Genomic DNA, 25,770 nt, shown 5'->3' on the forward strand with positions numbered 1-25,770 from the left:
ACCAGTATAGCTTAGATTTCCTAAATTTCTACCATGAACTCAGTTTTCTCCATTCCTTAATGACATTTAGATATACAATTTGGCCCTATCTAGAACATTGTTATGTTAAGGTTGGATTACCAAGAAGCAGCACTTAAAATTAAATAATAAAGGTCCCTGTGTCTCAAGAATATGTTCCTCTGAGTTGACTTCACTTTATACTCTTTTTACTTATTATTACTGCATTATGGTCTACAAAGACACAATATTATGGCTTGTAATTAGTTTACTTAGCGATTATATCAATGCCATGTAGTGATCCTTTTGAGTGTGGAGTTTGTAATTGGATATTGCTTATACCTTACACTTTGCTGCATTTATATTTTCTATTATTTAACACCTTTGTTTTTCATATCAGGTTTACAATTTATATCAATGACTTTTGAAAAATTTGAAACCCTTCTGTTTAAGAGTTACCTTAGTGAGAGTTTAGTCACTAGTCAGTATTCAGTTAAAATTGAAAGTTTCATTTCCTTGCCCTTTTTTATTTTTGAAATAAAATGTCTACTTTTTATCAAACCCCCTTTTGGAAGGTAACTTATTCATCACGCCTACCAACCTTTTTCTTGTGTCATTATATTTGGAAATTTGAGAAGTATTCCTTGTTGCCCAGTTGAAGCATTCTATTAATTTTTTATTACTATTCTTAGTGTTCTCTCATTCAACATTCCTATTTGAATTTGATATATTCCATTAGTTTCTTCCATCCAATTATACATTCGACAGTCTTATTTGAGTATGGGGTTATTCATTAGATTATATCATTGTAGGAATTGTTGCATGTGGAATTGTGGATTGAGGGACTTCTACATTCTACCTATTCTAGATTTTTGCTCAAATTACATTCTGTACAAACGGAGATTAATGCTCACAACTCAAGAACCAATGACAATTCTTTGGGCTATTTTTAAGATTGTAATTGTGTGCCTGAAGCTGTACCTTGTTGCTTTATTTTAAATCTTCTTTAAATTTGCCAGAAACATACTACTAGCACCTCTCTTTTTTAAATATGCTTTTTTGATAATAAAAGTCTTTTCCATGAGAAAAATGAAGCCAGATCAAACCCAAATTATAATTCATGTAAGAGAAATCACCTCTTTTTATCTTTTTTTTATCTGAAAGTAGGGAATCACATTATTCTCATTATTAATGCCTACCAACAAGGAAATCCACCAACTCCTATGGTCTCACATTCAGATTGATTGCTGGCTTGAATGAATCTCAATATAGCCGTTCTATGTTAATATAAAGCATATGAGATTTTTCAGTTTAGGTTTTTCTTGAATACTTTCTCTCACTTTCTAGTCTCTAGGTATTCTATATAATTAATAATCTTTATCAATCCTGTGATTCTGGTTTATAAAAATTCAGGAACCAAATAAGGCTACAGAGAAATCTAATGTACCTAGCAGATTCTGCTTGTTGTCGCTACTGTCAATCCCCATTTCAGCAACTGTTTGAGCTTCAAAACAAGTAGGATTTTCTTATCTATATCTTAATATGTGAATGCATGTGTTAGATTATATGTTGTACTTGATTTTATACATTATTGTCAAGAATTCTTTGATCTCTTCTAATTGTTTGGTAGAAAGTTTGGGGAGGTACTTCTCCTATATTTAGTCTTGAGATTTTATCTTGCATACATTCTATAATTGTTATAGTGTTATGGAAAATTATAATGCCTTGTTCTGCAACAATAGTTTAGTAAAATGCTCCTTATTTTAGTTTTTTTCCTTTTCATTTTGCAGACATTTTGAATTTCATAATATTAGTTAGTCATGGATAAGAGTTGGATGCTCAAACCGCGAACTTCTAAGAAGTACTTAGATGGGTTAGATGAGTTTCTTGATTTTGCATTTCATAATGCAGCTGAAGGAACTCAGATTCTATGCCCTTGTAAGAATTGTAATAATTGTGCTTGGGGAAATCGAGAGGATGTTTACGAGCATTTAGTTTGTGATGGGTTTGATAAGGGACACAGTAAGTGGATATTTCACGGAGAATGTGGATCTTCAAAATCTGCTAAGAAGGATGGATCTGAAATACGAGATAATTTGGATAAATTGTTGGAAGAGACCTTCATGATGTCGAGGCAATTTGAAACCAGTCAATTTGATGATGCATTGGATGAGGATGAAAATGAAGAAGAGCCTGATGAAGAAACTAAGAAGTTTTACAAGTTGATACATGATGCTCATCAAGAATTATATTCAGGCAGTAAAGATTTTACAAAGTTATCAACTATTGTTCGTTTGCTCCACATAAAGAACCTTCATGGTTGGAGCAACGTATCATTTAATATGTTACTACAATTACTCAATGAATTACTTCCCAAAGGCTCGTGTCTACCATCAACATATGAAGAATGCAAGTACATCATCAAGGACTTAGATTTTAGTTATGAAAAATTGACGCTTGTCCAAATGACTGTATCTTATACTGGAAGAAGTTTAAGGAATACACTACTTGTCCAAAGTGTGGTGCTTCTAGGTATAAAATGAAAAAGGTCCAAAGTGCTAAAAGAAAAGTTTCTTGCAAGGTAACTTCTCGATCAATTCCAGCAAAAATTTTGAGGTATTTTCCTTTGAAACCGAGGATCAAGAAACTATCCATATCTTCAAAAACCGCCGATCTGATGACGTGGCACAATAAAGGTCGTAAAAATGATGGAAAACTAAGGCATCCAGCAGACTCACCAGCTTGGAAAACTTTCGATTCGTTACATTCAGATTTTGCATTGGAGCCTCGAAATGTGAGGATGGGTTTGGCAAGTGATGGTTTTAACCCATATAAAACAATGAGTAGTAGATACAGTATTTGGCCGGTGGTCCTAACAATATATAACTTGCCTCCATGGGATTGCATGAAACAACATTCTATGATGTTGTCTTTGCTTATTCCTGGTCCTTCTTCTCCTAATAGAAATATTGACATATATTTACAACCTTTAATCGATGAGTTAAAAGAGTTATGGGAGAATGGCTTTGAGACATATGATGCTTTTAGTGGGAAGTTATTTCATGTACATGCTGCCTTACTTTGGACTATATGCGATTTTCCTAGTTACTCTATGTTATCTGGTTGGTGTACAAGTGGAAAATTGTAATGTCCTGTTTGTAATTATGACACATGCTCTAGATTCTTGAAACATAGTAAAAAAACGTGTTACATGGGACATCGAAGATTTTTAGCATCAAAGCATCGATAGCGAAAAGACAAGGAGAGTTTTGACGGTACGAAAGAGCTAAGAACAGCACCTGTGCCACTATCAGGACCTGATATATTAGAAAAATTAGGCAATAAGAAAAATTTGTTTGGGAAGACTATAAAGAGGAGAAGAAATTATGATGATCCTTGGACTAAGAAAAGCATATTTTTTGAGTTACCATATTAGAGTACTAATTTGCTTCGTCACAACTTGGATGTAATGCACATTGAAAAGAATATTTGTGAAAATATTGTTGGAACATTACTGAACTTAGAAGAAAAATCAAAAGATCATCTCAAAGCAAGGCTTGACTTGGTACATATGGAGATACGACATGAACTTCATCCAAAAAATATAGGACTAAATAAGACATTTTTGCCACCAGCACATTTCACAATGTCTTCAAAGGAAAAAAGTGTCTTTTGTTGTATTTTGAAAAATGTGAAGCTTCTTGAAGGGTATGGCTCCAATATTTCTAGGTGTGTTCAACTAGAACATCACAAACTTCTTGGTCTTAAGAGTCACGACTACCATATATTGATGCAAGACTTGCTACCAATATTTCTATTGTGTGCATGGTTCAGTTTTTCCATAAACTGAACTGAAACTGCACTAAACCATTTTAAATGGTTTAGAAACTGAACCAAACTGCTTTGTCATATAAGAAACTGGTTTTAAACCAGTTTATAATACAGTGCATCAGTTTAAACCAGTTCATAAAAATAAAACTGGTTTTAATTAAAAAAACCAGTTTAAACTGGTTTATGCCTAAAACTAGTTTTCACACCCTCTCTCTCTCCCTCTCTTCCTTTCCTCTCTCTCTCTCCCTTTTCTCTCCCTTCCACCCTCTCTCTCCTAGCCTCCTCTCTCTCTCTCTCCCCTTTTCCCATTCTCTCTCCCTTCTCTCTCTCCTCTCTCTCTCCTACCTCCTCTCTCTCTCCTCCTCTTTCTCTCCCCTTCCCCTCTCTCCCCTCTTTCTCCCCTTCCTCTCTCTCTCCCCCTTTCCCACTCTCTCTCCTTCTCTCTCCCTCTCTTCCCTTCCTCTCGCTCTCTCTCCCCTTTTCTCTCCCTTCCCCTCTCTCTCTCCCCCTTCCCCTCTTTCTCTCTCCACCCACTCTCTCTCCCTTCTCTCTCTCCCTATTTTCCCATTCTCTCTCTCCTCTCTCTCTCCTACCCCCTCTCTCTCTCTCTCCCCCCTCTCTCTCTCTCTCTTTCCTCTTTTTTCCTCTCCTCTCTCTCTTCTCTCCCTCCTCTCTATCTCTCTCCTCTTTGTCTCCCTCCTCTCTCTCCTCTCTCTCTCCTCTCTCCTCTCTCTCTCTCTATCTCTCTCTCTATCTCTCTCTCTCTTTCCTCTTTTTTCCTCTCCTCTCCCTCCTCTCTCTCTCTCTCCCTCCCATCTCTCTTCGTCTCTCTCTCTCTCTCTCCTTTGCCTCTCTCTCTCTCCCTCTCCCTTCCCGTCTCTCTTCCTCTCTCTCTCCTTTTTTCCCCCCTCTCTCCCTTCTCTCTCTCTTTCTCCCCTCTCTCTCCTCTTTGTCTCCCTCCTCTCTCTCTCTCTCTATCTCTCTCTCTCTCTCTCTCCGTCTCTCTTCCTATCTCTCTCTCTCCTTTTCCTCTCTCTCTCTCTCTCCATCTCCCTTCCCGTCTCTCTTCTCTCTCCTCCTCTTTCTCCCTCTCCTCTCTCTCCCTCTCTCTTCCCCTTTCTTTCTCTCTCTCTCCTCTCCCTCCCCTCTCTCCCCCTCCCATCTCTCTTCGTCTCTCTCTCTTTCTTTCTCTCTCTCTCTCTCTCCTCTCCCACTCTTTCCCAATTCATTCCTCACTCTCTCTCGTCCCTTCTCTTTCTTCTTCTTCTTCTCTCTCTCTCCCCCTCCTTTTCCTCGCTCTACCCTTTTTTTTCTCTCTCTCTCTCTCCTCTCCCTCCTCTCTCTCCCCCTCTTTCTTCCTCTCTCTCTCTCTCCTTCTCCTCTTTCTTACCCTCCTCTCTCTCTCTCTTTTTCCTCCGCTCTTCTCCATGTCTTTCCTTTTTCTCCCCTCTCCCTTGCTCTCCCTCCCTTCCCCCTTCTCTCTCTCTCTCTCCCATTTTGTTTCTCTCTCTCTTCCTCTTTTCTCTCTCTCCATTTTGTTTCTCTCTCTCTCTCCCTCTTTCCTCTCCCATTTTCTTTCTCTCTCTCCTCTCCCTCCTTTCTCTCTCTCCTCCTTCTCTCTTCCTCTTTCTCTCTCTCTCTCTCCTTTTTTTCCTTTTCTCTCTTTCTCTCTCCCCTTCCCTTATTTCTCTCTCCTCTTCTCTCTCTTTCTTCGCCCTCCTCTCTCTCTTTCTCCTCTTTCCTCTTTCTTTCCTTCCTTCCTTTCTCTCTTTTCTCTTTCTCTCTCAATTCTCTCACTCTATATCCCTCTTCTCTCTCTTCCCTCTTTCTCCAAATAAGAGAGAGAAGGTTGAGAGAGAAAGAGAAGAGAGGGAGAAGAGAGAGAGAGAGAGAGAAAGAGGAGAGAGAAGGGAGAAAGAGAGAGAAGAGAGAGAAAGAGAGAGAGAGAGGGATATAGAGTGAGAGAAGATTAAGAGAGAAAGAGAAAAGAGAGAAAGGAAGGGAAGGAAAGAAAGAGGAGAAAGAGAGAGAGGAGGGCGAAGAAAGAGAGAAGAGGAGAGAGAAATAAGGGAAGGGGAGAGAGAAATAGGAGAGAGAAAGAGAGAAAAGGAAAACAAGGAGAGAGAGAGAGAGAGGAAGAGAAAAGGGAGGGAGAGAGAGAAAGGAGGGAGAGGAGAGAGAGAAATAAAATGGGAGAGGGAAAAGAGGGAGAGAGAGAGAGAGAGAGAGAGAAACAAAATGGGAGAGAGAGAGAAAAGAGGAAGAGAGAGAGAGAAACAAAATGGGAGAGAGAGAGAGAGAGAGAGAGAAGGGGAAGGGAGGGAGAGCAAGGGAGAGGGGAGAAAAAGGAAAGACATGGAGAGAGAGAGAGGAAGAAAGAGGGGGAGAGAGAGAGAGGAGGGAAAGGAGAGAGAGAGAGAAAAAAGGGGAGAGCGAGGAAAAGGAGAGAGAGAGAGAGAGAGAGAAGAAGAAGAAGAAGAGAGAAGGGACGAGAGAGATTGAGAGGAAGGAATTGGGAAAGAGTGGGAGAGGAGAGAAAGGAGAGAGAGAGAGAAAGACGAAGAGAGATGGGAGGGGGAGAGAGGGAGGGAGGGAGAGGAGAGAGAGAAAGAAAGGGAAAGAGAGAGGGAGAGAGAGGAGAGGGAGAAAGAGGAGGAGAGAGAGAGGAAGAGAGACAGGAAGGGAGAGGGAGAGAGAGGGGGAAAGAAGAGAGAGAAGAGAGAGATAGAGTTAGGAAGAGAGACGGAGAGAGAGAGAGATAGAGAGAGAGAGAATGGAGAGAGAGAGGAGGGAGACAAAGAGGAGATAGAGAGGGGGGAAAGAGAGAGAGAAGGGAGAGAGGGGGGAAAAAGAGGAGAGAGAGAGAGAGACGAAGAGAGATGGGAGGGAGAGGAGAGGAAAAAAGAAGAAAGAGAGAGAGAGAGAGAGAGAGAGAGAGAGAGGAGATAGGAGAGAGGAAAGAGAGAGGATGGAGAGAGAGAGGAGAGAGAGAGGAGGAAGACAAAGAGGAGAGAGATAGAGAGGAGGAGAGGAGAGAGAGAGAAGAGGAAAAAAGAGGAAAGAAAGATAGAAAGAGAGAGAGAGAGAGGAGAGAAAGAGAGAGAGAGGAGAGAGAGGAGGGAGACAAAGAGGAGAGAGATAGAGAGGAGAGAGAGGAGAGAGAAGGGAAAGAGGGGGGAGAAAGTGGAGAGAGAGAGGAAAGGGAGAGAGAAAGTGAAAGGAGAGAGAGAAAGAGTATGTAAAAACTAATTTTAGAGTTTAAATAAAACCAGTTTTAATTTGGTTTAAAACTAAACTGAACCATAAAAACTGGTTTTTAATAAACTGGTTTTCATAAAAACTATGGTTTCAGTTCAGTTTTTTATTTAAAAAAACTGGTTTATTTAAAACAGTTTCAGTTCAGTTTCAATTCAGTTCAGTGAAACCAGTTTTTTTGCACACCCCTACTTAAAATAGCAATTCAAAGAGCCTTACCAAAAGAAGTTGTGAGAGTTCTACTGAAGTTTAGTTCATACTTCAAGACTTTATGCTCTAAAGTTATCAAAGTTGATGTGTTTGAACAATTAGATGTCGAAATTGCACAAATTCTTTGCGAATTAGAAAGAATATTTCCACCGTCATTTTTTGTGCTAATGATCCATTTGTCTATGCATCTAGCATATGAAGCAAGACTTGGTGGACCTATCCAATACCGTTGGATGTACCCAATTGAGAGGTGATTTATTTTGAAACCTATAACAATTCCTATATTCTTTATTTGGTGATATTAATGATATATGTTCAATATATTTATCCTCTCTAAAACTTTATTACTAATATCTATAGGTTCCTACTCAAATTGAAGAATTATGTCCATAATAAAAGTCGTCCAGAGGGATCTATTGCAGAAGGGTATTTAGCAGACAAATGTTTGACATTTTGTTCAAGATACTTGAATGAGAATGTCCGAACAAAATTCAATAACCCAGGAAAGAATCTTGACGGTCCAATAGGGAATGGGGTGATGATAAGTCTAGATCCTCTTATGTGGGAGCAATCTCATCGTTATGTATTGTTCAATTGTAATATCATCACTCCATATATCAAGTAAGTAATTATATATGCCTCTTTATTTTTTAATATTATCATATTTATATTTGATACTTTTCACCTTTATGTAGACAACATGAGAAGATTGTTTTTAGTGATGCTCATACTAGCCTTGGAGATAAATAGGACAAGACAAAAGACCATTGTCTTACTTTTACTGAATGGTTTGAAGATTTTGCTAGGAATTCATCTGTTAGTAAAGAGTAAAGTGGTTGTCTAGAGGGCCAAATGTTGTTGGAAGAAGATTTTCTACTTATGTGATAAATGGTTATAAGTTTGTGACTGAAGATTGTGAGAGAAAAACACAAAATACTGGAGTTATGGTTATTTCATCCACTGTCAAGTTTAGAAATGAGAAAGATGAGGATCCAAAAGTAGAAAATGTCACTTATTATGGAGTTCTAAAAGATATACTTGAGTTAGATTATCATGGGCATTCTAAATATGTGCTATTTAAGTACGATTGGTTTCAAAGTAATACAGACAATTTTGGGTTAACACTGGTAAATTTTAGAAACCCAATTTATGAAAATGATCCATTCGTGTTTGCAACTCAAGTGAGACAAGTTTATTACACAGAAGATCCAAGTGATACTTGGCATGTGGTTACCAACACCATTCCAAGGGATTTGTTTGATATATACGGTGACTTAGATAATGATGACATGGAAAAGTTCAAGGATGGTCCTCAAATAACAAGTTCTATGCTTTGTCAATCTACAAGTGTTGAAGATGATGTTAATTGGATTAGGGATGATATATACCTGCTACAACAATTGATACATGCATCTTAGATAATCAACCAATGGGAGAAGAGTCTCAAGATAATCTTGATTTTAGTCATAGAGATATGTCAACCCTATGATTTTCTTCCTTCTAGGTAATTTCATACTCTCAATCCCCTTTATTAATAATTATTTTGTTAAATTGTGAGAATCTTGTAACAGTTTTTTTTATACTCTCAATTCCCTTTATTTTCAAGTTCTGCTATAGAAACTGTAGTATTTTTGGAACACCTTTTGAATTCTCAAGTAATCTAAAAGAGTGGCATAGATAAATTTTACATAGTTTTGTTTTGTTAGTATGTGTGCTACCGTGTAAATTCAGTGGTCTGTTTGATGGAGTTAATCTTTCCTTCGCCCTCAGGCTTTCGGACTTGGCTGGCTATGGAGTAGCTGTAGTTGTTTCCAAAGAATTTGAGGGTTCATTTCGTGGTCGCACATATAAATCTCCACTTCTTGATCTTGTGATCAAAAGTGGGAGAAATGGTAATACTTATTTTTTAGTTATCTTGCGTTAGTTTTACTTTCACATTCCAAATATACTAGGATGCTGACAACTTTCTAGTATATATATCTGAATTAGCATCATCTGAATTGATTCTTTATGGACTAAGGAACTTCAAATTTGTATGAGAACCTTGGTATTGCACATTCTTAATTGGTTGCACTTGTAGGGATCGAACCATCAGCATGGAGGATCCAGATGGAACATTAGCCAGCGTTGCCCAGTGCATTGAACAACTGTGCCAGAGCTCATCTTCTACGCACGAGAAAGAGTATTCGTTAAGGCACTTATTGGAGCTTATAGAGATGTGAGAAAATGCTTTTAGTGCTATTGGATCTCACTCTCAAGCAGTTCCAGTACTTGTTTCCCTTCTTCGGTCGGGTTCATTGAATGTAAAGATACAGGCAGCAACTATCCTGGGCTCCCTTTGTAAAGAAAATGAGCTGAGGGTGAAAGTCTTGCTTGGAGGATGCATTCCTCCGTTGCTTGGTCTTCTAAAGTCTAGTTCCACAGAAGGACAAATTGCTGCTACCAATACTATTTATGCTGTCTCTCAAGATGGTGTGAAAGATCATGTTGGTTCGAAAATATTTTCAATTGAAGGTGTTGTACCAGTGCTCTGGCAGCAGCTGCAGAAGGGCTTGAAATCAGCAAATGTAGTCGAAAGTTTATTGACTGGAGCATTGAAAAATCTCGCCAGCAATATTGAGGGATTCTGGGGTGCAACCATGCAAGCTGGAGGAGTGGACATATTAGTCAAGTTACTGGCAACAGGACAGCCTAGCACCTTAGCTAATGTGTGTTTTTTGCTTGCTTCTGTTATGATGGATGATGCATCTGCATGCTCAAAGGTGTTATCAGCAGATGTGATAAAACAACTCCTTAAACTATTAGGTCCTGGTAATGATGACTCTGTCAGGGCTAAAACAGCTGGTGCTCTTAAGTCTCTATCTTCCCAGTGCAAAGAGGCAAGAAGAGAGATAGCAAATGCTAATGGTATTCCTGCATTAATCAATGCCACAATAGCTCCTTCCAAAGAGTTCATGCAAGGTGAGTGCGCTCAAGCATTACAGGAGAATGCAATGTGTTCTCTAGCAAACATATCTAGCATTCATTGGTTTCCTTTTCATTCATTAGTTCATTTAGACTGTTAGATATTGAGCATGGTATATGGTGAATGGCAGTTTAAGGTTTTTAATCTGGAAGTTGGCCCGCAGGCCAGAAAACACTTTACTTCATGGTCTGGTGTGGGTTAAATGTTACTAAAGATATTTTGTGTATTTAAATGTTACTAAAGATTTATTGTAATATTTTTTTGTTAGCAAAAAAATTTTTTGTAACATTTATTTGAGTATTACTATAGAATATCTATTGTAATATTTTTTAAGTGTTACAGAAAATATTTATGGTAACATTTATCTAAGTGTTACAAAAAATATCTATTGTAACATTTCTCTAAGTGTTACCATGAATAATCTATTGTAACATTTTTCATAATATTACTATAGAATATCTTTTGTAACATTTTTACTAGAAGAATGTTAGTAAAACTCTTTAGTAACATAGGGTATATTTAACATTTGTTAAAATGTTACTCATATACATAGGTAACATTTTAATATGATTTGGTAATATTTTTTAAATGTTAGTAAAAGTCAATTATGTAGTAGTGTCCACAGAATTCGCACAGATAGACCGGCAAGTATACCGGGTCGTCCAAGTAATACCTCAGGTTAGTGAGGGTCAATCCCACGGAGATTGTTGGTTTGAGAAAGTAGTGGACACCTTGCAAATCTTAGTTAGGCGGATAGAAAATATAGTTTGTCACAGAAAAAATGCATAAAACAGATAACTAAATAAAACGTTACTAGATAGACGAAAATTCGATGATATGAGAACGGTTGAGACTTCGAGGATACTTTGTCTTTTTGGATTAACTTTTCTTATTATCTTCTTCAATAACTTTCTGATTCTTTTAATGGTAGCCGTAAATGATTAACTCATGTCCTCTCATGTCCTAATTTAAAATTTGTTCACTCTTGCTCTAATTTCAATGCAAGTTCAAATTCTAATCTTGAAAAAGAAAAAATGCACCCAATGCAACAATTTTACTGCTTACTTTTTGTCTATATCTATTATTATTATATTTTATTTTATGTTTGAATTTTGAATAGCAAAACACTTGTCAATCATTCAAGTGAAACACTTGTCAAGCAATAAACATATTACTACTTTCCTATTATATATTAATAGATAGATGTCTAATTAGTTAATGGCACTGTTTAGAAAAATTAATGGGTGGACTACATGATGAGTTGATGGGCTAACTATTTTGTACAGTTCAATTAAAAAAAAATAATGTTGGGCTCCAGAAAACCGTAAAAGTGACCTAAAAACCAATGAAAGAATAATAATTGAAGATGAAAAGGAAAATTTATCCATCACTTGCCTCTCTAGTCTCTACTATACATGTGATGAAATATATAATTTTCTATTTCCCTGCAATTGTTTAACTAAATTTAAAAAATATTTTATTATGAATATTGCATAAATCTAATTTATGACCTCATATTAAAAATTTTATCTTCTAATTTAAATATTCACTTAACTAAAACTTAATTGTAACTTTTTTAAAATGATTATATTTCTATCCTATACTTACTTTATATAAATTGCTATAGGATATAAAAATTTTAAATTTTATACATAAATAACTAAAAAAATAAATGTTTACGTAAAAATTGACTATCATTATAAGTTGTTACAGGATTAAAAATTAAAACTAACTATCATCATAAATCCTTAAAATGGTGTAAAAGTTTATTTAAAAATGACTATCATTATAGACCACTAAAAGGTATAACCGTATAAGTATAACAGTTTACATTTTTTTATTTTTTCTCTCTCCTCTATTTTATACTATCTCTCTAATTTAATATCTATCTATCATTTTATATGTTTGTCTTAAAATAAATATACTAAATGTAATACCCGGTCTAACTGAAATTAATTAAATAATAAGTTAAATAGGAGCGAATATGGTTGGAAGATTTGGAAATTGGAATTTGATAATTTAAATATGATATTTGGATTCAGTGAATTTTTCCGAGTCGGAAAACATAGTTTTCTGCGTAAAAGCGCGCAGTGGAATTTTGACCGGCAGTACCGGCTGAGATCTGTCTGGTACTACAGCTGAGAAAATTGATTATGAGTAAATGAGATTAAGAAATGAGGAATTATAATTAGGGAAGGTAGAAATATTTAAAGGGAGATTTAGAGCGCTAATCTTAAAGGTTTTGGCCCAAAATTGGGCCAACGGACAAAAATAAGTGAACCGGGCCAAAATAGGCCCAAGACCCAACATATATAAATATTAGTTATGAGCATTTCAGCTCATTTTACCCTAAAGAGAAGGGTTGGGGCGCTGAAATTGAGAAGAGAGAAGAGAAGGGTTGGGGCGCTGAAAACCTAACTCTCTTTGATCTTCAAACCACCATAACTTGAGCTACAGAGCTCCGATTGACGAGCCGTTTGCGGCCACGCGTCGCTCTTCTTATCCTCTACAATTCTATCTAATTTTTGTGGTGAGTATTCCATTCATCTCTGCCCAGTTTTTGAAATTTTCCACTGTTACACATTTTTGGGTAGTTAGTGTTAAAATCTTGTGATTTTGGGTGTTTAGGGATACTCCAACATAGATTCTAAGTGGGTTCTATCCCTACTTCATATGGGCTGAGGTAAGATGTGCTCAAACCCTTGTGATTTGTCATTTTTATGAGCCCTAGGTTGATGTATGTATGTGATATTGGTTATGTTAGTGTATTTGGTGATGTTGGTGCACAATTGGGAGATTGGTATTGCTTGAGGAGTTTTGGTGAGGCTTGGAGCTAAGGTTGGTGAAGACTTCCAAAGAAGAGGCTCAATTGGTTTGGCTACAAGAGGTACGGTTTAAGTTTCATTTAAGTACCGTGTGTTGTGATGAGAATTCCTAGGTTAGATGCCCCTAGGATTAAGTTTGGATTGTGTAAATGGTTGGTGCTAATATGCATAGTTGGTATGTAATGTGAATTAATGATTGGGTTGAGAATTGTGTAGCCTTGTATGTTTGGTGTATTGAGAATTTGATATACTAGGTAATGAGTATTGATTTGTGGTTTATGCATTTAAATTGTGAAATTGGGCTGGAGACCGTGAATTTTGGGCCGGAGGCCGGAAGAAGGTAAGAAAGGTAAGTGATGTGTGCATTGTATGATGACACAAGTGATTGGATGAATTTCCGATAATGAATATATGAATGATTGGGTTGGTTATTAAATAATAAGGTTTGAGGAGTTGAAGTGTGGAATTTGGTGAATTGGGTGAAATTATATAGATGAGGTATGTTTAGTTTTGGTTGAGACATATTATGTGGTCATATATGTGATTATGACTATTGATGCCTTGATGGTATGATGATGCATTAGATATATGTATGTTGTGATATCTGCTTGAGGAATGATTAAGGTTGATTTGTGGGTTAAACCACGTGATAGTGAGTATGATATTGATTATGTATAATGATGGTTGATTGGAAATAGTGTTGTTAAAATTTGGCATGAGGAAGAGTATATGATATGTAAATGTGTTTGAGTTTGAGAAAGTGTCAATGTGTGAGTTGAGGAGGCTTGATGTTGATTTTGGTATATTTTGATTGATTTCAAAGAAAGGGTTGAAATTGGCATGTTTTGGTTGATTTTGCAAATAGTTGAGAATTGCTTGTTTTGAAAATGGCACCTTGTGGTTTTGTATGAAAATATGGTTTTTTGGCACATTTTGACGGGACATAACTTGGACTACAGATCTCTGTTTTGTGCCAAATTTATTTAGAAATGAAATTGGATCCGGGATGTCCATGTCGTTCGAAGAACGGGTGAAAAATGATTTAAAATGAGAGAGTTATGACCGTCGAAAGATTGGGGGTTGAATCTGTGAATTCTGCAGCTTTTAACTTAGACAATTTTTAGCAGAACGACCCTACGCGCGTAGGCGCACCTGGCGCGTGCGTTCCGTTCTTCCAGAAAGCACCATCCACGCGTGCGCGTGGTGTGCGCGGGCGCGTCGATGCGCTGCACCATATGCCCAGCTATTTTCCAGAGAGTTGTGCATGAGTTGTGCCAGTTTTGTGCCTGGGCGCAAGAGCACCCACGCTTGCGCGCCGTTTGGATATTTTTCAACCCGCGCGTTCGCGCGTATGACGCTTGCGCGTCGATGAGTTTTTGGCCATCCGCGCGTGCGCGTGGAGTGCGCGTACGCGTGGCCCTGTTTTCATGCCAAAGATGTTTTTTTGAGTTTTTAAAGCCAAATCTCATACTTCTAAGCCTCCGATCTCATCCCTTATGTATTAAATCATTATGATATGCCTAGAAATGAGGAAGGAACTAGGGAATGTGGTAACTTGCGAGTGAAGCAAGGGGAAAAATTATGATCAATGATGATCAAAGATGATTATATGAGATATGGAGGATGACGGTGGGAGTACCGTGTATGCCATGAGCCGAAGGGCTATATTTGTTAATAAATGGCCGGTTCTTGATTGAACCATGGGCCGGATGGCTGAGTTATTGCCGGGTTATGGCAAAGCCATTATTGTTTATGGCTGAGTATAAATACATATATGATTAATGAATGAATGTGTTACATGGATAACAATGAAAAAGGTTGAAATGTGATGTGTGACCCCGGATAGTAGGCAGTGGCGTTGTCCACTTACTCTGGGTATGAGACGGGAAGGGATGTTTATGATAAATGAGTTTAATTATGGAGTTTTGAATACATGTGTATTTGTGATACCTGGGTAGTAGTAAGGTGGTGATTCGTCCCGCTTGCTCCAGATTAATGTTTGAGATTTGATAACAGTGATGATTGCTTCTAAACTGAACGAATGTATGTTTTGAGATCCTGGGTAGTAGCAAGGGCTGTGGTTCGTCCCACTTGCTCCAGGACAGAGATTGAGACCCTAGGTAGTAGCAAGGGTTGTGGTTCGTCCCACTTGCTCCAGGTCAGAGATTGTGACGCTTGGGTAGTAGTGGCAGTAGTGGTGAATTCACTCGCTCCAGGTTGAGCTTGTAAACACCCGCCTGGGTAGTAGCCGCAGTAGTGGTTATTCCACTGGCTCTGGGTTGAGCGGGTAGTAGCAAGGGGGTTGTAGCTCAAACCTACTTGCTCCGCAATGGGTGTTTCTGTCCAATGGTTAGCTACCAGGACATGTCGGGTTGGCTATATAACCGACAGATGATATCATCAGCCATAGGGCAGGCATTCATCATTTGCATATGTTCGAATTGTTTGGTTTTGCCATTTGTTTTGGATTTCTACATCATATATGCCATGTTACCTGACTATATGCTACTTGTTCTACTTGTACCATATTTGCGTATTACTTGCCTGTATTGCTTGTGTTTGTACAACTGAGAGGCCCCTCATGCTGGTGTCAGTGGGTGTGAGGGCTGTTCTTGATGGGATGAATTGATGATGCGATTGCATGATGATGATGATTATTAAATGAGATAACTGGAGCTCCCTGGGTAGACGCAGTGATGTGGTTTCACTAGCTCCAGGCGAGTGTATGATGTATTGATATAGAATTCATGAGGCAGAACAACTGGTGATGGTTTTGCTTATAATTCTGAGTCTGATTCGTGGAAGAGTGAACGAGTTGGGAAACATGTGAAACATGAATTAGATTTAGCACTCCCTTATGACAGTTGCCTATTCATGGATTAGCGAGAACCTAAGATGAATAATTGGTGAAGAAGCTTAGGATGCTTAGTGAGTTTTATTGCAGTGCATTGTATTTATTTGGTACTTTTACCGTACTGGGAACCCATGGGCCCGGGGTTCTCATTCCGTATATATCTCTTGTTTTTCAGATACAGGTCCAGGTGCTCAGAAGTGAGTTGTGGGTCGTCTGAGAGACGGCGAAGATCTTTATTTCCTCTACCTTGTGTTTTGATTAGAATCTCTCCACCTTTGTTTTGGAAAGGTTATATTATGTATTGAACTCTTTGAATTTGCCTATAGAGGCTCTCATGTTTCCTTTGGGAGAGATTAGGACATACTGTTGTCAACTATTTTCATACTGTACCCTAGCCGGCCTAAACTTCACGGGTCGCGACTAGTGGCTATTTACTTATATTATATTATATTATATTATATATATATATATATATATATATATATATATATATATATATCTGTTATCTATCTCTTAATCTCCTCTACGCCTTGTCCGTATATCATTTTTGGCTTCACGATTTATCTTTTGTTGTCGAAACGTGAGAGATACGTCTTCGCAATTTTATTTCTACTCTTTTCAGGCTTCTCGATTAATACTCCTTTCGAAATTACCTATATTTATTTATTAAAAATCCACCTGAGAGTCGTACCACCGTAATATCATTGACTTATGACTCGAGCATAAGGATTTGAATATTAGGGTGTTACATTATGGTATCAGAGCAGTTCGTCCTCGTGAGCCTGAGGGATGGGACTGCTTATGCTTCAATGCATACTCTGAGTCTGTGCCTGTGCTAGTTAGGGTATCTAACAGATACATCTAGCATGAAGTCCATGAGTGTATCTTTGGTACTTTGAAGCACTATACTTCCGATATTGAGACTGATCAACTTGATATCGACTGTTTGGTGTGTATAGGAACCAGATAGCACCTCGTGGACCCGGTCGGGGACATGAAAGAGATCGTACTAATACGCAGGAACCGGAAATCAACCCGAATAACCCGGTAAACCTTATGGCGGCGTTGGAGAATATGGCTACTGCTATGCAAGCCACTGCGAAGGCTCTTGGGCAACAGATAAACAATAATGACAATGGCGGAAGGGAAGCTCAGGGCCCGATGACACTGGCAACCTTCTTAAAGGTTAATCCACCTAAGTTCAAGGGAACCACCAATCCGACTGAAGCTGATACTTGGTTTCAGGCCATGGAGCGAGCACTGCAAGCACAGTTGGTGCCTGAAGAGCAGTGTGTTGAATTTGCTACCTATCTACTCACGGGAGAAGCATCGCATTGGTGGCAAGGGGCTCGACGTCTCCTGCAACAGGGGAATGATCTTATCACTTGGGATGCCTTCCAGGTGGAATTCTATAAGAAGTACTTTCCGAATTCTGCCAGGACAGCCAAGGAATTGGAGTTACTGCAGCTAAAGCAAGGTACTATGTCCGTATCTGAGTATACAGACAAATTTGAGGAGCTATTCAGGTTTTCCCACATGTGTCAAGGAGCTCCAGGAGACTTCGAGGAATGGAAATGCATTAAGTATGAAGGAGGGCTCCGGAGCGACATCTTAAGTTCAGTGGGACCAATGGAGATCCGAACTTTTTCAGAGTTGGTGAATAAGAGCAGAATTACTGAAGAGTGTGTGAAAAGGAGGGTTGCAGAGAAAGAAAGTCATAGAGAGCACAACCAAGGATTCGCACCAAGGGGTCGAGAGTTTAAGGAGAGAGGATACGTACAACACTTTCTCCAAGGACAGAATAACTTTGCGACGAGTGAGGAGTCCCAAAGGAATGGTAAGGGAAAACGGGTAGCGGCTGCTTCTGATGTTTCGAGCTGTCAGAGATGTGGAAGTCATCACCCAAATAGGCCGTGCCGATTGGGGTTAGGTGTATGTCACAAGTGCGGGTTACCAGAGCATGTATCAAGAAATTGCCAACAAGGAGAGAGTCAGGATGCGGGCCGATTGTGACAGTAAGATTGAGGTAATTGCAATAATCAGGCTTAAAGGATAGTGCATGATTTTATGATACCGCCTTTATAGTAAAACTGGGAATGTTGAGTTTAATATTAAACTGAGGAGTAAACCGGATGGTCTGAGTAAGGATTTGCCTTAATACAAATGGATAAATGCCTGTGATGTAAATGATTTTTTTTGTTGAGAATGATGTGTTGTGTTTGTTATGTAGTTGGTTGATTTCTGGATTTTTAGTGAAACGGATTGAACCTGTGACTTTTAGTTCCTTTTCTTTAAATAGATAAGGAATGGTCCTAAATGAGGGATTTGGAAACGTTGATTTGAAATGCCAGTCATGCTAAGTTGTGGTTGAGTACTTGAGGAAGTAAGTGATAGAGCTCGTACTAGACGAGAGATCAGAATGAAGCAGCAGAAACTTGCGAAAGCAGTAACACAAGATAGCTATGAATAGGAGCTGTAAAGGTTTACTATAATATCTTAAGCTTGAATACTAGAAGGGTTAAGTGGGTTACTGCAAGTAATGATCCCCAAGTAGTTGGAATTGATTGCGGCTGCGAGCTTTGATAGTTCTAAAGCGGATGAGGAAATTATCATTGATGCATAATTGGATTTAGATGATGAGAGAGTGCAAGTTGTCGTGTTTGAGAGATGAGTACCATGATGTTTGGTCATAATGACCTTGGAATTAGATTGAGATTTATAATGATTGGTTTTGAAAGACGAATGTGAGAACCATTAAATTGAAATGCTAATGCGGTACTGAGATTGGTTTGAGGGAACCCGTGACGGGTGGTAAACTCCAATTTTTGGGGAGGTACTGTTGAAAATTTTTCCCCAAAAATTTGAAGGAGCGTTGGTTATGGTTTTGAGGATGATTTTTGATATGAGTAACTTTAACAAAAGAGATGTGTCTCGAATGCTTTTATAGATTATTAAAGGAAAACGGATTCTTATGATTTTGTTAAATTGTTATTTCAAACCCATTTGCTTTCTAGAAATGAAAGGGGTTTTTGATTGATGAGTCAGAGACTTTATAACAGCAAGTCATGTAGAAATTCGAAGGTTTGAGAATAAGAAAGTAAGTTTGGAGGTTATGCTTAGAGTTGAGCTGTGATTAGTGGTAATTGGCTTGGCAGAGAGAGGATAGTGATGGAGTATGATTAAGGTGTGGTGATGATCTTTGATTGATTATAGTGATGTGGGACGATGGCTATGATTAACGATGATGGTAATACTATTGATGACATGATTTGAGATTTAATAGGGTGTGAGTTGATGAGACGATAAAAGTAAGGAACGAGGCTATTGGTCGGCGTTGGACGAATGACCGAGACCCTCGGATATAGAGAAATCAGAGCGTGGCAATGGAAGCGCACAGAGTAAAAAGGGCCTTGGAACTGTTATGCGTTGGATATAGAGGCAGACTATGCTCGCGTACTCGCAGTGATGGATGGAATTTTCGAGGGCGAAAATTTCTGTTAGGGGGGTAGAATGTAATACCCGGTCTAACCGAAATTAATTAAATAATAAGTTAAATAGGAGCGAATATGGTTGGAAGATTTGGAAATTGGAATTTGATAATTTAAATATGATATTTGGATTCAGTGAATTTTTCCGAGTCGGAAAATATAGTTTTCTGCGTAAAAGCGCGCAGTGGAATTTTGACCGGCAGTACCGGCTGAGATCTGTCTGGTACTACAGCTGAGAAAATTGATTATGAGTAAATGAGATTAAGAAATGAGGAATTATAATTAGGGAAGGTAGAAATATTTAAAGTGCGATTTAGAGCGCTAATCTTAAAGGTTTTGGCCCAAAATTGGGCCAACGGACAAAAATAAGTGAACCGGGCCTAAGTGGGCCCAAGACCCAACATATATAAACATTAGTTATGAGCATTTCAGCTCATTTTACCCTAAAGAGAAGGGTTGGGGCGCTGAAATTGAGAAGAGAGAAGAGAAGAGAGAAAACCTAACTCTCTTTGATCTTCAAACCACCATAACTTGAGCTACGAAGCTCCGATTGACGAGCCGTTTGCGGCCACGCATCGCTCTTCTCATCCTCTACAATTCTATCTAATTTTTGTGGTGAGTATTCCATTCATCTCTACCCAGTTTTCGAAATTCTCCACTGTTACACGTTTTTGGGTAGTTAGTATTGAAATCTTGTGATTTTGGGTGTTTAGGGATACTCCAACATGGATTCTAAGTGGGTTCTATCCCTACTTCATATGGGCTGAGGTAAGATGTGCTCAAACCCTTGTGATTTGTCATTTTTATGAGCCCTAGGTTGATGTATGTATGTGATATTGGTTATGTTAGTGTATTTGGTGATGTTGGTGCACAATTGGGAGATTGGTATTGCTTGAGGAGCTTTGGTGAGGCTTGGAGCTAAGGTTGGTGAAGACTTCCAAAGAAGAGGCTCAATTGGTTTGGCTACAAGAGGTACGGTTTAAGTTTCATTTAAGTACCGTGTGTTGTGATGAGAATTCCTAGGCTAGATGTCCCTAGGATTAAGTTTGGATTGTGTAAATGGTTGGTGCTAATATGCATAGTTGGTATGTAATGTGAATTAATGATTGGGTTGAGAATTGTGTAGCCTTGTATGTTTGGTGTATTGAGAATTTGATGTACTAGGTAATGAGTATTGATTTGTGGTTTATGCATTTAAATTGTGAAATTGGGCTGGAGGCCGTGAATTTTGGGCCGGAGGCCGGAAGAAGGTAAGAAAGGTAAGTGATGTGTGCATTGTATGATGACACAAGTGATTGGATGAATTTCCGATAATGAATATATGAATGTTTGGGTTGGTTATTAAATAATAAGGTTTGAGGAGTTGAAGTGTGGAATTTGGTGAATTGGGTGAAATTATATAGATGAGGTATGTTTGGTTTTGGTTAAGACATATTATGTGGTCATATATGTGATTATGACTATTGATGCCTTGATGGTATGATGATGCATTAGATATATGTATGTGGTGATATATGCTTGAGGAATGATTAAGGTTGATTTGTGGGTTAAACCACGTGATAGTGAGTATGATATTGATTATGTATAATGATGGTTGATTGGAAATAGTGTTGTTAAAATTTGGCATGAGGAAGAGTATATGATATGTAAATGTGTTTGAGTTTGAGAAAGTGTCAATGTGTGAGTTGAGGAGGCTTGATGTTGATTTTGGTATATTTTGATTGATTTCAAAGAAAGGGTTGAAATTGGCATGTTTAGGTTGATTTTGCAAATAGTTGAGAATTGCTTGTTTTGAAAATGGCACCTTGTGGTTTTGTATGAAAATATGGTTTTTGGGCACATTTTGACGGGACATAACTTGGACTATGGATCTCTGTTTTGTGCCAAATTTATTTAGAAATGAAATTGGATCCGGGATGTCCATGCCGTTCGAAGAACGGGTGAAAAATGATTTAAAATGAGAGAGTTATGACCGTCGGAAGATTGGGGGTTGAATCTGTGAATTCTGCAGCTTCTAACTTAGAAAATTTTTAGCAGAACGACCCTACGCGCGTAGGCGTACCTGGCGCGTGCGTGCCGTTCTTGCAGAAAGCACCATCCACGCGTGCGCGTGGTGTGCGCGGGCGCGTCGATGCGCTGCACCATATGCCCAGCTATTTTCCAGAGAGTTGTGCCAGAGTTGTGCCAGTTTTGTGCCTGGGCGCAAGAGCACCCACGCTTGCGCGGCGTTTGGATATTTTTCAACCCGCGCGTTCGCGCGTATGACGCTTGCGCGTCGATGAGTTTTTGGCCATCCGCGCGTGCGCGTGGAGTGCGCGTACGCGTGGCCCTGTTTTCATGCCAAAGATGTTTTTTTGAGTTTTTAAAGCCAAATCTCATACTTCTAAGCCTCCGATCTCATCCCTTATGTATTAAATCATTATGATATGCCTAGAAATGAGGAAGGAACTAGGGGATGTGGTAACTTGCGAGTGAAGCAAGGGGAAAAATTATGATCAATGATGATCAAAGATGATTATATGAGATATGGAGGATGACGGTGGGAGTACCGTGTATGCCATGAGCCGAAGGACTATATTTGTTGATAAATGGCCGGTTCTTGATTGAACCATGGGCTGGATGACTGAGTTATTGCCGGGTTACGGCAAAGCCATTATAGTTTATGGCTGAGTATAAATGCATATATGATTAATGAATGAATGTGTTACATGGATAACAATGAAAAAGGTTGAAATGTGATGTGTGACCCCGGGTAGTAGGCAGTGGCATTGTCCACTTACTCCGGGTATGAGACGGGAAGGGATGTTTATGATAAATGAGTTTAATTATGGAGTTTTGAATACATGTGTATTTGTGATACCTGGGTAGTAGTAAGGTGGTGGTTCGTCCCGCTTGCTCCAGATTAATGTTTGAGATTTGATAACAGTGATGATTGCTTCTAAACTGAACGAATGTATGTTTTGAGATCCTGGGTAGTAGCAAGGGTTGTGGTTCGTCCCACTTGCTCCAGGACAGAGATTGAGTCCCTGGGTAGTAGCAAGGGTTGTGGTTCGTCCGACTTGCTCCAGGTCAGAGATTGTGACGCCTGGGTAGTAGCGGCAGTAGTGGTGAATCCACTCGCTCCAGGTTGAGCTTGTAAACACCCGCCTGGGTAGTAGCCACAGTAGTGGTTATTCCACTGGCTTTGGGTTGAGCGGGTAGTAGCAAGGGGGTTGTAGCTCAAACCTACTTGCTCCGCAATGGGTGTTTCTGTCCAATGGTTAGCTACCAGGACATGTCGGGTTGGCTATATAACCGACAGATGATATCATCAGTCATAGGGCAGGCATTCATCATTTGCATATGTTTGAATTGTTTGGGTTTGCCATTTGTTTTGGATTTCTACATCATATATGCCATGTTACCTGACTATATGCTACTTGTTCTACTTGTACCATATTTGTGTATTACTTGCCTGTATTGCTTGTGTTTGTACAACTGAGAGGCCCCTCATGCTGGTGTCAGTGGGTGTGAAGGCTGTTCTTGATGGGATGAATTGATGATGCGATTGCATGATGATGATGATTATTGAATGAGATAACTGGAGCTCCCTGGGTAGACGCAGTGATGTGGTTTCACTAGCTCCAGGCGAGTGTATGATGTATTGATATAGAATTGCTGAGGCAAAATAACAGGTGATGGTTTTGCTTATAATTCTGAGTCTGATTCGTGGAAGAGTCAACGAGTTGGGAAACATGTGAAACATGAATTAGATTTAGCACTCCCTTATGACAGTTGCCTATTCATGGATTAGCGAGAACCTAAGATGAATAATTGGTGAAGAAGCTTAGGATGCTTAGTGAGTTTTATTGCAGTGCATTGTATTTATTTGGCACTTTTACCGTACTGGGAACCCATGGGCCTGGGGTTCTCATTCCGTATATATCTCTTGTTTTTCAGATACAGGTCCAGGTGCTCAGAAGTGAGTTGTGGGTCGTCTGAGAGACGGCGAAAATCTTTATTTCCTCTACCTTGTGTTTTGATAAGAATCTCTCCACCTTTGTTTTGGAAAGGTTATATTATGTATTGAACTCTTTGAATTTGCCTATAGAGGCTCTCATGTTTTCTTCGAGAGAGATTAGGACATACTGTTGTCAACTATTTTCATACTGTACCCTAGCCGGCCTAAACTTCACGGGTCGCGACTAGTGGCTATATATATATATATATATATCTGTTATCTATCTCTTAATCTCCTCTACGCCTTGTCCGTATATCATTTTCGGCTTCACGGTTTATCTTTTGTTGTCGAAACGTGAGAGATACGTCTTCGCGATTTTATTTCTACTCTTTTCAGGCTTCTCGATTAATACTCCTTTCGAAATTACCTATATTTATTTATTAAAAATCCACCTAAGAGTCGTACCACCATAATATCATTGACTTATGACTCGAGCATAAGGATTTGAATATTAGGATGTTACACTAAAAACTAGTTTTAATTGATTAAAGTTTCGGTATAATAAAAATTTTGATTAGTATTTAGGAAATGTTTTTATTATTTTATTATTCTATTAAATAAGAGAAGAGTGTATAATAATATTTTGTAATTATTTTGATAATTTAAATATTTTATATTTTATAATTAAAATTCATATTATAATAATATAAATATTTTTATATTATAAAAATTTTACTGCATAATAATTAATCTTATAAAATAAAAAAAATTCGTATGCATTTATATGATTTTATTTAAAACCAAAGACTACAATTATTATTTTTGAAGTTTTAAATTGATTTTGTTTTTGAAAAAATATTTTATTTTTTTAAATTTCAAAAACACAAACCAAATTTCATTACAATAAACATTATTTTTTTATTTATTTTTTCCTAATTTATTGGGTCATTAGAACATCCATGATTTCCTTCGTCCCACAATGTAGATCAGAAAATTATTGTACAACATAAGAGATCAACTAATTCTTTTTCTTTTTTTTCGGTAGAAATGATCAACAACTACTATTTTCTATTTTTCTTAAAATATTTTGGGTTCGGCATGTTGTATTATTCTCCACATTTCTGGGATATCAATTCATATCATACCATCATGCCCACACAATTTTTGTTTTTCTTCTAATTAAGAATTTTCAAACAATTTCTTTTTTTTGTTATTAAGAATTTTCAAACAATAAATCCCATGGATGCTACACATAAAGGGTCTATTACCTCAACTAGCTTAAAGACATAATTAGACAAATTATTAAGCTTAATGATTTTTGCACACAGAACAGGTCATGCTGAATAATCTGTTTCACAAACACCCTCTCTCTCCATGTGTCGATCTCTTAGCTTCACATATGCAGACAGCATGCTAGAAACCTGTGTCAGCAACACATAATTTTTCAAGTTAACATCATTCTTTTGAAATGATGACACAACTAAATTTAAATTTTGATTATAGATACACAAATAGTTCTTATAAATGGAAACACAAGGAGAATGTTTTAAGTAGAATAAAAAATTCAGAAGAAAGGAAAGGTAATAATTAAGAAGTTCGAATGAGAAACACCATAAGAATAAGACCTTAAATCAGTCATGATTCACAAAATAAATAGAGGAGCAGTAACTCAGACACATCATACATTGCCAATGTTAAAGAAAAGATCAAATAAAAATAAAAAAGATTCTAACTACTTTGGCACCCAATTTGAACTTTTCTTTCTATTTGGAAAAGGAGCGTAGAGATTCAAATCTCTCGTTCCTCTCCTAGAGGAAATTCGTCCAATTCTAAAATAATAGCTTAGAAGGCATCAAAATTCAACCGAATAACATCGAGATCCAATCCCAAAACCAACAAAAACTACTTACCGCACAAACCTAATAGTAATATGCTTCTGAATTAGGAGAAGAAGACTGTTGAGAGGGACCTAACAAGGGTTAATGTTTCGACTAACAAACCTGCAATTGTTGTAGCTAACGACTGGAAGAATGAAAAGAATAAGATCATTTTTAACCGACAATGACTAGAAGACAAAATGATAATTAAATTGTATAAAAATTAAAAATGTGATGAGATAAGACAAAGAAAAATATGAAATAAATTAAAGAAAGAAAAGATGCACAAAATTCTAATTGACTAGCGAGAATAATATTTTAAAATATAAGAAACCAATTAATTGTGCATTTGTGCTTATTTAGCACAAGGATAAGCATGTTGGAGAAATATGAGAAAGTCAAATGTTGACTCATTAGCTCAAATATCCTGCCATTATATTATTAGATAATTAGATAATTACGCTAGTTCATTTGCTGTCTCTTTTCATTTCTAAATTGCTTTTTTTAGAATTTATTTTATTTTTTAAT

The 25,770-nt window shown here is 37.9% G+C and overlaps 1 protein-coding gene across 1 annotated transcript; it reads left to right on the forward strand.

Moving 5' to 3' along the window:
* The first annotated feature begins 1,817 nt into the window (after positions 1 to 1,817).
* LOC140182280 (uncharacterized) lies at positions 1,818 to 3,145 on the forward strand. The gene is made up of 2 exons (XM_072228434.1): positions 1,818 to 2,410; positions 2,530 to 3,145. The coding sequence occupies exons 1-2, from the start codon at positions 1,818 to 1,820 to the stop codon at positions 3,143 to 3,145; spliced, it is 1,209 nt and encodes a 402-aa protein (XP_072084535.1).
* The last annotated feature ends 22,625 nt before the right edge of the window (positions 3,146 to 25,770 follow it).

The sequence above is a fragment of the Arachis hypogaea genome, chromosome 19 (genome assembly GCF_003086295.3).
Source record: "Arachis hypogaea cultivar Tifrunner chromosome 19, arahy.Tifrunner.gnm2.J5K5, whole genome shotgun sequence".
NCBI lineage: Eukaryota > Viridiplantae > Streptophyta > Magnoliopsida > Fabales > Fabaceae > Arachis > Arachis hypogaea.